Here is a 13,341-nt window from a genome sequence, read left to right on the forward strand (position 1 = left end):
AGCCATGATGAGGTGGTGCTGCTGTTGGACTTGGGTCGACAAAGTCGAAAGTCACAAGTCAGAAATCCAACGGGTTTATTTGAAATCACGAGCTTTCAGAGCACTGTCCCTTCACCAGGTGAAGTCACTGATGAAGGAGCAGCCCTCCGAGAGCTTGTGATTTCAAATAAACCTGTTAAAATAGAGCAAGGAGGTTATCCCAGTTGTCATGGGAAATATTTAGCCCTCAAACATCATCACAAAAAAACTGGATTTTCTGGTCATTATCACAATGCTGTTTGTGTGAATTTGCTGAACCCAATTTGGCAATTGTGTTTCCCACATTATTAGTACAATGACCACACTTCAAAAGGTATTTCTTTTTGCAACCAAACCTTTGAGATAGTCAGTGGTTGTGAAAACCACAATATAAATTCAAGCCTCTGAACCTAAGGGTGCTAATATTATAGAAAAAAAGGAGAGGAAATTATGGTTAAAAAATTACCATATTTGAAAACATAGCAGAGACTAGGTAAATGGCTTACATCAATTGCCATGTTGTGAAGTGAAAGTATAATGAAAATACAGCATCTTACCAAAGGTCTTGTTGCATTTGATACAAAAGACACCTTGGGATGTATATATATATAGAAACCAAATTCTTCTTGTTTCAATATATAATATCCCTCACCACCCATGACACTGAATCTACAAATTTCAAATAATGAGGTGATGTTTGCAGTAGTGAAGTATGTTTTGTTTCCAACTGGCTCACCTATACAGTTCCAGTGATGTCCACTAGAGGGCAAAGAGCTACCAGATGGTGCCTTTCAGTGATTACTTCACACTGAGCAATAGAAATTCAGAATACTATCAAAGCCTGTGAATACAGAATTGAGGTGGGGGTTGCAATGCGCATTGGATGGCTTTTTGGATAGTAATGGTGTGCAAGTATATAAGGTAAAGGTAGGATATTGGCACTACATAACAGAGCTGGCGCTAGCACAATGGGCCAAAGGGCCTCCATCTGCACTGTACCAATTCAGTGATTCTGTGTTTTTGGGTAAGGACACGTGGATAAAAAGTGGGCAAACAGGTTTAGATTAGATTAGATTCCCTACAGTGTGGAAACAGGTCCTTTGGCCCAACAAGTCCACACTGGCCCTCCGAAGAGTAACCCACCCAGACTCATTCTCCTACCCTATATTTACCCCTGATTAATGCACCTAACACTATGGGCAATTTAGCATGGCCAGTTCACCTGACCTGCACATCTTTGGACTGTGGGAGGAAACCAGAGCACACCCACGCAGACACAGGGAGAACGTGCAAACTCGACACAGAATCGAATAGAGCCTCGACACAGAGGCTAGAATCGAACCTGGGTCCCTGGCGCTGCAAGGCACAGTGCTAACCACTGAGCCAGGATGCCACCCTAAAGCCACCGTTTGAGACACAGGTCAACCATGATTTCACTGAACGAAGGAAGACGTGCAATGGCCTGTGTAGTTTACTCCAGTTCCTATGACCTAATTTAAAACTTCCTTGTGCTATTGTATCTGACAGGAACAGAAACGAAACTGTTTAGTTTCTCTTGCTTTCTCTTGCTCTCACTCAAAACATGAGGCCTAGAATTTAGGTTGTGTTTTTTTTTTGCAGATGGCTGCTATGGAAACCATGACAGAAAAGCTAGAGAGTTTTGGCACACTGAAACTGGACACCATGGGCACTCTACAACCCCCTCCTCATCACTCATTCAACTTCCGATCACCACCATCCACACTGTCTGATGCCATCCTCCGCAAAGGAAAGGAGCGTTACACATGCAGGTTAGAGGAAGCTGTAACCACAGTTACATACTGTGGTTAACCCTTCAACAGTAAATAGGCAAACTCCTTAGTATTTATGTTCACTGCATGGTACTCATTCCTGGCAACTTACTTAAATTATTGCATAGAATTACATAAAATATACCCAATAGCTCCATGCCAGTATTTACACACTGCATGTGCCTCATCACAATTAACTTTAACACACTTCATTGGAATAATTTTCTTTGTGTTCACCATCATGTATTTATCTAGCTTCCCCTTAAATGCATCAATGCTACTCATTTTAACTGCTCGACCTGGTAATGCATTCCACACTATAACCACTTGCAGAGTAAGGACATTTTTCCTGAGCTCCTTATTAGATTGTTTAACGACTACCTTAAATTTATGGGTCCTAGCTTTGGTCTCCTCCACAAATGGAAACAGCTTTCCTACTAGTAGCTTTATCAAATCCCATCATAACGCTCAGGAAATCCATCATGAGCAATTGAATTGTTACACTCACTTTCCGTCACATTGTGGACAATGCACATCCTTTGACACAACATCATGTGAGGTTTGCTCATTTTAAAGGCATCAATAGATTGAAGTAACATTGTGTGATATTAATCATGAACGTAAATGTGATTAATTCCATTGTCTGCTCTTAATAGTACTGTGAGCCTATCTATTTGAACCGATGAACAAAAGCACATGAATAAATTGTTAATAATATCGCAAAATGCTAATAATATCACAAAATTATCTCAGTTGAACAGCTTTTCAACAAAGCTGTGGCGTCTGTCCTGTAGTCTGCACTATTGTTTTAGATCTGAACCATGGATCCTAAAAGCTGTCTGTTGAAATTTATTCCACATACTCAATGGTGTGCATTTATGGCAAGTTGCTACTCCTAACAGCTCCTACTGCAATCTCCAATGAGGTTGGAGACACTGAAATGGACCTCTTCAAAATCACAAATGACATATGCTGTGACTGTGAAGAAGATCCCTTATCCCTCTTCATACTTTGCAACCTTTCTGTTGCTGACCTCCATTGATCCACCTCCTCCAACAACACTCCCTCATTGTTCAGACCAGTAGGGTCATCCATGCTTGGTTTTAATCCTCCCTAACCGGTCATCGCCAAACCATTTCCAATAACTCCGGTGTTATTACTTCGGGAAATCCCCCAAAATATCTGCCTGTAGCTTCCTCCTCTTGCTCATTAACAGGATGCCTCTTGGTGCAATCAGATTCCATGCGTGCACTGGTAACACCCAGCTCCATCTCTTTAATGCCGCTCCCTGACACTTTCCATAGCAACCATACCTGAAAAACTGCTGAGCTGTCATCCACTCTGGTGTTTGCCAGTCAAAACTGAGATGGCTAAACCCTTTGTGCTCTGTCATTAAAGATGTGCCCTCACCAATTACACCATACCCCTTTGAGACTTTGCTTTAAAAATTTGAAGCTGCTGATCCACCTCATAAACCAAAGAAATGGTTATTTCACGATGAGCTGGTGAAATAAATAGCAATGCTTATCAACTTAATGCCAATTACTGGTGTCAATCATCTCAAATGGATTGGTTCATTGATGACATCACAGATGTATCCAACACACAGAATAAGTCAGACACTGGGGTCTTTGGGCGCACAAATCATGCGGGAACTTCGAGAATAGTGATGCTGGAAAAATAGTCGCTTTTCTTCCCCCTTCAGGTACTGTGGGAAGATTTTTCCAAGATCAGCAAATCTTACTCGGCATCTCAGAACGCACACAGGAGAACAGCCGTATAGGTAAGGTCACAAACCTTTCATGGTACTCTGCTACTCAAGCTTCTCGCTCATCCCCCACATCTGCCTGTTGTGTCTTCTCCTCAGCCTTCTGTGTCTCTCAACTGACACTGAGCTGGTTGTATGCTTGTAAAACTATAACAAATTCAGAAAATGTTATCTCATGTTGATAAACATCTTGTGTTTAGTGCGCACATTCACTTTAAAAATCTCACACTTTTAGAAAGAAAAGAATCCAGCCATTTCACATTGAGCTTTCTGAACTGGAGTCAAAAAGTTAAAATTGTTTTCTGAAAGTAAAAACAATGATGCTATAAATCTGAAACAAAAGTAGAAATTGCTGAAGAAACTCAGCACATCTGGCAGTGTCTGTAGACAGAAAAATAGCCTAAACCTTCATCAGAACAGACTCGAAATGTGAACTCTAGTTATCTCTTCACAGATGATGAGAGAAAGTGAGGACTGAAGATGCTGGAGAGTCAGGGTTGAAAAGTGTGGCCCTGGAAAAGCACAGCAGGTTCAGGCAGCATCCAAGGACCAGGAGAGTCAACATTTCAGGCATAAGCCCTTTATCAGGAATGTGGAGGGGTAGGGGTCTGAGAGATAAATGTGGGGCTGGGGCTGGGGGCCGGGGGTGCGGGCTGGGTAGGGTAAGGTAGCTGGGAAGGCAATAGGTGAATGCAGGAACCCCCACCTGTATCCACCAATGGCCTTCCCAGCTACCTGCCCCACAGCCCCCTTCCCCCTCCCCATCCCTGATGAAGGGCTTATGCATCCTTGGATGCTTCCTGACCAGCTGTGCTTTTCCAGCGCCACACTTATCGACTCTTCACAGATGCAGCCAGATGTTCAGAGTTTCTCCAGCTCTTTTTGCTTTTGTTTCAAATTGATGTCAGTTGCAGCAAACAACTACACAGTTCTCTGCATTTACCTCTTCAGAACACTTCCCAAAGGGTGAACCTTTGAGCAGTGTCTTCAAAGGCAGCGGTCGGAGTTAGGTATTGTCTGAGCTAACAGTGAAACGCTGTAACTGTGAGCAGTGCCATTGGAAGATCTGCTTCAAAAACTGAGGGGATGTCTCCTGGTGGCTGTGGAAGTGAATGCACTTAACAATAAGAGAATGAGCCATTTGGATGAAGACTTTTCCAGGTTTGAGCCTTGGTCAATAGTGAATTGACAAGCTTCAGCTTTGGGCTATAGTATAGCAGTATACTGTGTTATGGCCTCAGTACCCCTGGATTCCATACAAGTGGCCTGACACAGGATTCCAATTCTGAGTTGCTATCCCATGGACTCTTTTTCTGGAAAACAGACTCATTTGGGGCACTGAAGAGTAAGATTGAAACTTGCAGAGAGGAGGGTGCTAAAAATAGCCTCAAGAGATAGCCATGATGGAGAGGAGCTGGTGTTGGACAGAGTTAAACATCACACAACGTTAGGTTATAGTCCAACAGGTTTATTTAGAAGCCCTAGCTTTCGGAGTGCTGCTCCTCCATCAGGTTGTTGAGCTCCACAACCGCCTGGTAAAGGAGCAGCACTCCGAAAGCTAGTGCTTCCAAATAAGCCTGTTGGACTGTAACTTGGTGTTGTGTGACTTTTAACTCAAGACATAGGACATTTGAAAGATGGACTTGGGAAATATTTCTCTCATTCTTCTTTCTTCCTCAGATGATGGATGTTAAAACATTGCTAAGGGTCTAAAAGAATTGAACATTTTACTGGGATTCTGAAGCTGTAGGAGAGGTTCAGTGTCCGTAAAAGAAAAACTTGCATTTATAAGGCACCTTTCATGGCCATAGCCAAAATGCTTCACAGCCAGTGGAGCATTTTTGTAAAGCAGTCAACGCTGGAGTGTAGGGAACCCAGCGAAGAATCTGTGTATAGCAAGGTCCCACAGATTACAATCAGATAATGATCAGATAGCACATTTCACTGATGCTGTTTAAATGACACCAGAAGAAGACCCTGCATGAAACAGTTAACATCCACTAAGAAAACAGATAACAATCTCATCCAAAACACCGTACATCTGAAAGAGCAGTACTCCTTTGGTATCACACATCTGCAAACTAGAACATCAGCTTGTATTAAAGGCGCAAGGCACTAGAGTGAGTCTTGCACCCACAACCCTCCAAGACTGCAACCAACGTATCCATGGCTGACAGCGCAAGGTTAATTCTGCAAGTGAAATGTTGCTGTTATTTGTGGCATTATTGACACGGAAAAAGGTGCTGAGCGTTCTCCTCTCCATAGAGGACGTCCAAGACCAAACAGGAAACAGAAAAAAAGTGTGTAACAAAAGCAGAGAAAAATATTTCTCTCTAGGGTCTGATTAAGACCTGAGGGTATAACTACATTAACCTTTACCGTGCTGGTCATGGCACTCATGCTAACCAGATGTCACTTTGTTTATTTCCCAGGGTACAGGGGAATGTGATCACAGCAGTATAAGGAGCCAGTGGGGACAGGCAAATCATGCACAGCCCACACTATTCATTTTAAACTAATGTGAAGAGCTCTCGTTTATTTGATTGTAAAAACAAATTGAAACTCAACACAACTTAAATTATCCCCAGTGTTAAATAACTAATGTGGAGATCCCATGTCATTGTACCCTAAATGGAATAGGAGAGTCTCGTTTATTCCTTCCTTTTTGTTGATATCTTGGCTGTATTTGTACCAAGCAAACAGATCTGAAATGGCTTGGTGGCCAGGGACACAGAGATGTCTGTATCGGCTATAATGCCATTGGGAATATTAAAATTATCTGATTTTAGTGATCTGCAATCCATGGGAGAATTCAACATACACACACAGCAAGTCCCACGTACAGCAGTGAAAAATAAATGGCCAGTTTTAGCGATGATGGTTGGTAAATAAATGTTACTAGACCCTCAGAGGACTTCAGTAATGGCACAGGGCTGTATAGTCTACATCCACGCATGAGAGCAGATGGTGTAGAGCAGGAAGATGTAAGTTGTCCAGATCTACTGCCTAAATGGACTGCACCAATCACAAGAGAATCACTGAGTAGCTCAGAAATCATAGAATGGGCAGTTGTGGTAGTGTCCCCACCTCTGAGCCAGGAAATCAGGCTTCAAGTCCCAACTCCTCCAGGGGCATGTAATAACATCTCTGAACAAGTCAATTAGACAATACCCACAAATCGTCGAGTTAAATAGTAACTGGCCACCGACAGCACTTTTGCTGTTCTCCTCCACTAAAGCTGCTCACTCCCATCTTCCAGATGGAAAACAATCAGGAACAATGAATAATCAGGAAATTCTCTTCCCTGCCCCCTCCCCACTCAACTGCGCAAGTCAGGAGGAATGCATGAGGGCAAATGTAACCTTTCACTCATTGGAAATCTACCGGATCAGCTGCAATAAGCAGATGAAGGAATTTTAAAAGTGCCCCGAAAGAAGATTGATTCTGTTTAAATCTGTGTCCATTATCGACATCACTTTTTCGCTCCCTGTTTGGCGTCAAAGTTGCCGATTGAAAATCCCCTGAGGATGATGTTTTAACTTTGTCAGCTTTTTTTTTGTCCTCTCTCCTTTTTTCTCTACGATTAGGTAATTTAGAAACAATTTACCCTAACAAATGACTGAGCTCATTTTCCCTGCAACTTTTCAAGTTGACTTCGAGGTAAATATGCAGCACATTGGATAGCAGACCGGGGCTTTGTTTTAAACCCCTTCACGGTTCACAGTGCAGAGCACTTCACTCGCACAGTGATTATCAGATTGTGCGAGGAGATTGTCTGATGAAAAGTCACCGCAGTTTAAAAGCAAGTGATCCAGACACTGCAGTGAAGACCAGTCGGCCCAGATGCAGTAACTCTCGGTCCCTGGTGCACTAAACAAAACATTCAGCTTTCTCGCTATCTGACAATTGCCTCTGACCCTTGCAGCACCAGGATCTTAAATTAGCAGCAGGCATTTTTTAGGCTGAACATAAAAGGATTCATCTGATTAAAACTTTTGATGCCCAGCAATTTTCCCAGCACAATTAGCCGCGCAAGTGGAACTCTGCTGTTTGTACAGCGAGGTAAAATTGTGGCATATCAAATCTATCAATAAACCCCTGGGAACAGCTCACAGACTGGCTGCTGTGTGTTCCACTTACCATGTGTTAACTCTTCAGGGCGCCTTTCTTTCATGTTTCCTTTCCTTCCCCAGTTCATGGCACCTCATTGGCTAATTGCTGGCTGGAGGTGGACAATGAGTTGTACACCCAGTGCATTCTCGCATGCTCAATTCCCAAGGTTTGGATGTGCCGGTGTTGGACTGGGGTGGACAAAGTTAAAAATCACACAACACCAGGTTATAGTCCAACAGGTTTAATTGGAAGCTCTAGCTTTCGGAGCGCTGCCCTTTCATTTGCTTGTGCTTCCAAATAAACCAGTTGGACTGAAACCTGATGTGTGATTTTTAACTCCATTCCCAAATGTGAACTCATACAACTAGGATTGGAAGGCTATTTGAATTGGAGCAGTGTGACTATATTACCCTTCTCCCATGGTTTCAGGCTAACAAGTGATTGAGAATGCAATTCTTGGCTTTTTTCCCTCCTTCCCCATCCTCCCCGTCTCCCCTTAACCTCGTGATTTCAAAACATAATGCAGTCATCTGATCAGCATAGCACATTGCTGCATTGTCAGGTGGAACACTTGCTCCCTTGAGTTAGCTAAAAGTTAAAGACACAAAGTGCAATGTCCAGATGAGGAGGGGTGAGTCAGCTCTCTTCTGTTTGATTCCTTTAGCTGACCACACCAAAGATTTCTACTTATTTTGTGCGTGCAGCGATATCACACACCTCATTGAAACTTAATCAAAAGTAAGGCTAATGCAATGAAAGAAAGTGATATTTTATTACTTACTAGCCTTAAGAAAAGTAATAAAATGCAACGTCAAACATAGATACAAGGATGGTGCCTACAACGAAAAGGAAAGTCAAGAACAGACAGTTTAAAGGGTCGTTAGTCTTTAGTGTTAGATTTTACTCTGAGACTATAGTTGTTTCACCTATGCCTTGTTTCTTCAGCAGTGGTGAACTTTGTGGATATCCTTCAGCTCTCAGTTAATCGATGTTTTTTCCAGTTTCCCCTTTTACTGGGAACTGATTTCCAGGAGGCAGAGGGAAGCAGAGAGGGAAAGAAAACTTCAATCCGTGTTCCTTCTCTCTCTGCCTAAAAGTTGAAACAGTGAATATATTATAGTCCCATTTCTGGCTTCATTGTTAATTTTCAAGCTGGATCATCTGTAAATTGCTTCATCCCAGTTGTGAAACTTACACAATGATGCAAATCGACCAGGGAGAAAGTGAGGGCTGCAGATGCTGGAGATCAGAGCTGAAAATGTGTTGCTGGAAAAGTGCAGCAGGTCAGGCAGCATCCAAGGAGCAGGAGAATCAATGTTTCGGGCATGAGCCCTTTTTCAGGAATCGACCAGGGCCTATATATCATAGTCTCAATGCCTTTTGGTAATCGTGTTAATTTTCACTCGAACTGATTCTTGTTCATTGATGGTTTCATGAGCTTGGCTCCAGTCAATTTTTTTTTCCCTGTTATTTTAAAAAGCATTTTAGTCCATGAAAGATCTGAGCTATAAAAATCAGATGATGGAAGTCAAAAATTGATCGTCCATTTTTACCATTGTCACATCTTAAGACATTGTGGTCCACTTCCTCTAGTTCAAATTATTTGATTTTTAAGATCTAATTCCATACTGTATTATTTACATTGCTTCATCGGAATTATTAAATCATTCAACCTTTTAACAAATTAAAGCAACATAAAAATGGTCAGCTGCAGACTATTGGAACTTCCTTTATTATGGTCAACAATATCTTTCAAGTAATAAAGTGTGTCCCATAGTACAGGAGCATTATAAGCACAATTTGATTCTTAGGTAGACTGTTTAAGGCTTTGTGAAAGGGGGACATCTTAAAGATGAAAAATTTGTTAGGAGGTAGCGAGACAAAGAGGCTTGGAATAGAATGGCACCACTAACGGCCCAGACTGTGGAAGATGCAGCCCCCCATAATGTAACAGTTAAAATCATGGATGCTCAAAAGGTCAAACTTAGGGGGGGGCACAAGTATCTCAGATGATAGGGGTGTTGGAAAAGATATCAAAATGGAGGGGTGAGGTCATGGAGGAATTTGTAAACAAGAACGAGACATTTAACTTCAAGCTGTTGTTGAACTGGAAGCCAGTGTAGGCCAGTCAGCATAGAGCTCAAAGCTGATAGATGTGAACAGGACTTGATGCAAGAAAGGTCATGACCATCAGAGTTTTGGGTGACCCCAATGTTTATAAACGGAAGAAACATGGGAACCAGGAGTAGTTGAGATGGCCAAGTTTATCAGTAACAAAAACAAGAAGGAAGGGTTTCAGCATCAGATAGGTTGAGACAGGTATAGATTTGAGAAATGTTCCAGAGGCCTGAGTTAGCGGTCTTTGTGATGGCAAGAATACTTTGGGAAACATTCACCTCAGATTTAAATATGACACCAAGATTGGAAATAATCTGCTTCAGCTCAGGGAGCTGTCACAGAGAGAGGTGGAGTTGATAGTTGGGGAATGAAGTTCCTAATAGGAACTAATGACATTGTTCCACATAATACCACATTAAGGGCAGCATGGTAGCTCAGTAGTCAGCACTACTGCCTCATAGCACCAGGAACCCTGGCTTGATTCACACCTTGGGCGACTGTCTGTGTGGAGTTTGCACATTCTCCCCATGTCTGAGTGGGTTTCCTCCGGGTGCTCCAGTTTCCTCCCACAGTCCAAAGATGTGCAGGTCAAGTGAATTGGCCATGCTAAATTGTCCATAGAGTTAGGTGAATTAGTCAGGGGTTAATGTTGAGGAATGGGTTTGGGTGGGTTACTCTTCGGAGGGTCAGTGTCAACTAGTTAGGCCGAAGGGCCTGTTTCCACACTGTAGGGAATTTAATCTAATACAGGGGGAACTAGCCAACTAGAAACAAAATTGGCTTGAAGGTACCAGATACAGTGTGGTCGAAGAGGATTCTTTTTCAGAATGGAGGCCCGGGACCAGTAATTTGCCACAAGGATCGGTGCTGGGTCCACTGCTTTTCATCATTTACATAAATGATTTGGATGTGAATATAGGAGGTGTGGTTAGCAAATTTACAGATGACACCAAAATTGATGGTGCAGTGGACAGTGAAAAGGTTACCTCAGAGTACAATGGGATCATGATCGGATGGGCCAATGGGTCGAGGAATGGCAGATGGAATTCAATTTAGATGAGTGCGAGGTATTGCATTTTGGTAAGGCAAACCAGAGCAGATTTTGTACAGTTAATGGTAGGTTCCTGGGGAGTGTTGCTGAACAAAGAGACTTTCAAGTGCAGGTGCATTGTTCCTTGAAAGTGGAGTCCCAGGTGGACAAGGTGTGAAGAAGGCATTTGGCATGCTTACCTTCATTGGTCAGTGAGTTGAGTATAGGAGTTGGCATATCATGTTGTGGCTGTGCAGACTGGAATACTGTACAGTTCTAGTCACTAGGATGCTAAATTAGAGAGGGTACAGGAAAGATTTACAAGGATGTTGCTGGGACTGGAGGGTTTGAGCTATAGGGAGATGCTGGATAGGCTGGAGCTTTTTTCCCTGGAGGCTGAGGGGAGACCTTGCAGAGGTGTATAAAATAATGAGGGGCATGGATAGGATGAATAGCCAAGGTCTTTTTCCTAAGGTTGAGGAAGTCCAAAACTAGGCTTAAGGTGAGAGAGGAAAGATTTAAAAGGGACATAAGGGGTAACTTTTTCCTGCAGAGGGTGGTGTATGTATGAAACGAGCTGCCAGAGAAAGTGGTGGATGCTGGTACAATTACAACATTTAAAAGGCACCTGGATGGATACATGAAAAGGAAGGGTTTCGAGGGATATAAGGCAAATGCTAACAAATGGGACTAGGTCAGATTGGAATGTCTGGTCGGCATAGATGAGTCATCTGTGCTGTATGACTCTATGACTCTATTATGTAGAACAACATCAAATTTTACTTTATTGAGCCATTGGCTGTTTAAGTCTTTAATGATGGGTGATTTCATAGAATTTCAAGCACAGGAATAGACCATTCAGGCAATCTGGCCTATGCTGGCGTTGAGGGTGGAGGTGGGTACTGCAAATGCTGGAGGTGAGAGTTAAGATTAGAGCAGCGCAGGAAAATCGACGTCTTGGGGAAAGGCCCTTCATCAGGAATTCTGATGCTGCCTGACCTGCTGTGCTTTTCTAGCACCACACTAATCTTGACTATGCTGGGGTTGAGACCTCTCACAAGTTTTCTCTCACTCCTCCATTTCATCTTTGCAGCATCTTTGTCTGTTTTTCTTTTTTTAAATTTGTTCATGGGAAGTGGGAGTCACTGGTTAGGCCAGCATTTTTTGTCCATCCCTAATTATTTAAGTAAGCCGCCATATTGAATTTTGCAGTCCCTGAGAGGTACTGCTGTTATTGATGTCTGTCATGTACATGTTCAGCTTTCATTTCAGTGTGCCTGTGCTATTCACCTCAGCTGTTCCATGTTAAAGCAAGTGCCATATTCTCACCTCTTTTTATTTCTTGAGTTAAAGAAGTTTATCCTGAAATCCTTCTGGAATTTATTTACATCAGTCTTGCATTTATCACCCTATGTTTTTGAACAATTGGAAGCATTTTTTTGACCCAAACAAAAGCAACACACTGTGGACGCTGGAAATCTGAAACGCAGACAGAGAACACTGGAGAAAGTCAGCAGAACACTGGAGAGAAATCAAGTGAATGTTCTGAGTTCTGAAGAACGGTCATTTGGACTCAAAGTGTTAACTGTTTCTTTCTCCACGTGCTGCTCGACCTGCTGAGTTTCTCCAGCATTCTCTGTGTTTCTTTCAGTTTTTTTTCTATGTTTACTGAGAGAACTTAATTTTAAAGACTTCGATCAGAACCTCAGCCTACCCTTTTGTAATGTAATGAAGATCATTACCCAGGAATTGCAATGGATAATGGGCCATTTGTTTCCAAGCTAAACCAATTGGGTGCACTTAATAGGATGTTGAGCGATATTCACGTTTGAAGAGGTTTTGTTACAATTCTCAATTAAGGTTTGGAGATGATAATTGTTTTTACAGTCATTGATACTTGTCCTTGCAGGTGTAAATACTGTGACAGGTCATTCAGCATCTCTTCAAACCTGCAAAGGCACGTCCGCAACATCCACAACAAAGAGAAGCCGTTCAAATGTCATTTGTGTAACCGTTGCTTTGGGCAGCAAACCAACCTTGATCGCCACCTCAAGAAACACGAGAATGAGAGTATTCCAGGTAATTCACGATCTGCCTCTCACTGGAACGGTATCATAGAATCACCACAGTGCAGAAAGAAGCCAGCTGGCCCATCAAGACTGCACCCACACTCCAAAGAGCATCCCACCCTATTCCCCTTGGCCCCACACTTCCCACGACCAGTCCACCTAACCTGCCCACCTTCGGCCTGTAGGTAGAAACACCTTAAACCTGTGCCCTCTACCCTGGGGAAAATACCTATCATTACTGGGAGTATGGCAATGAATTGGGAACTCATCTACAAAGATTTGATGGTAATCATAGGATCCCAACAGTGTGGAAAGAGACCATTTGGTCCATTGAGTCTGCACTGACTCTCTGAAGAGCATCACACCCAGACCCTGCCCTCCCATCCCAATCCACATAAACCCACGTTTACCCGTGTCTGTCACGCAGACAGGGGG

At 42.7% G+C, this 13,341-nt stretch overlaps 1 protein-coding gene across 15 annotated transcripts in view; it reads left to right on the top strand.

Moving 5' to 3' along the window:
• Positions 1–13,341, top strand: part of prdm16 (PR domain containing 16) — a 704,876-nt gene that overhangs the window by 657,928 nt on the left and 33,607 nt on the right. For all 15 annotated transcript variants that reach the window (XM_072586244.1, XM_072586259.1, XM_072586245.1 and 12 more), the window contains 3 exons: positions 1,639–1,808; positions 3,514–3,591; positions 12,747–12,916. In XM_072586244.1, the coding sequence (XP_072442345.1) occupies positions 1,639–1,808; positions 3,514–3,591; positions 12,747–12,916 (418 nt within the window). The remainder of the gene's footprint in view (positions 1–1,638; positions 1,809–3,513; positions 3,592–12,746; positions 12,917–13,341) is intronic.

Source organism: Chiloscyllium punctatum, chromosome 16 (genome assembly GCF_047496795.1).
Source record: "Chiloscyllium punctatum isolate Juve2018m chromosome 16, sChiPun1.3, whole genome shotgun sequence".
In the NCBI taxonomy this organism is placed as follows: Eukaryota; Metazoa; Chordata; class Chondrichthyes; order Orectolobiformes; family Hemiscylliidae; genus Chiloscyllium; species Chiloscyllium punctatum.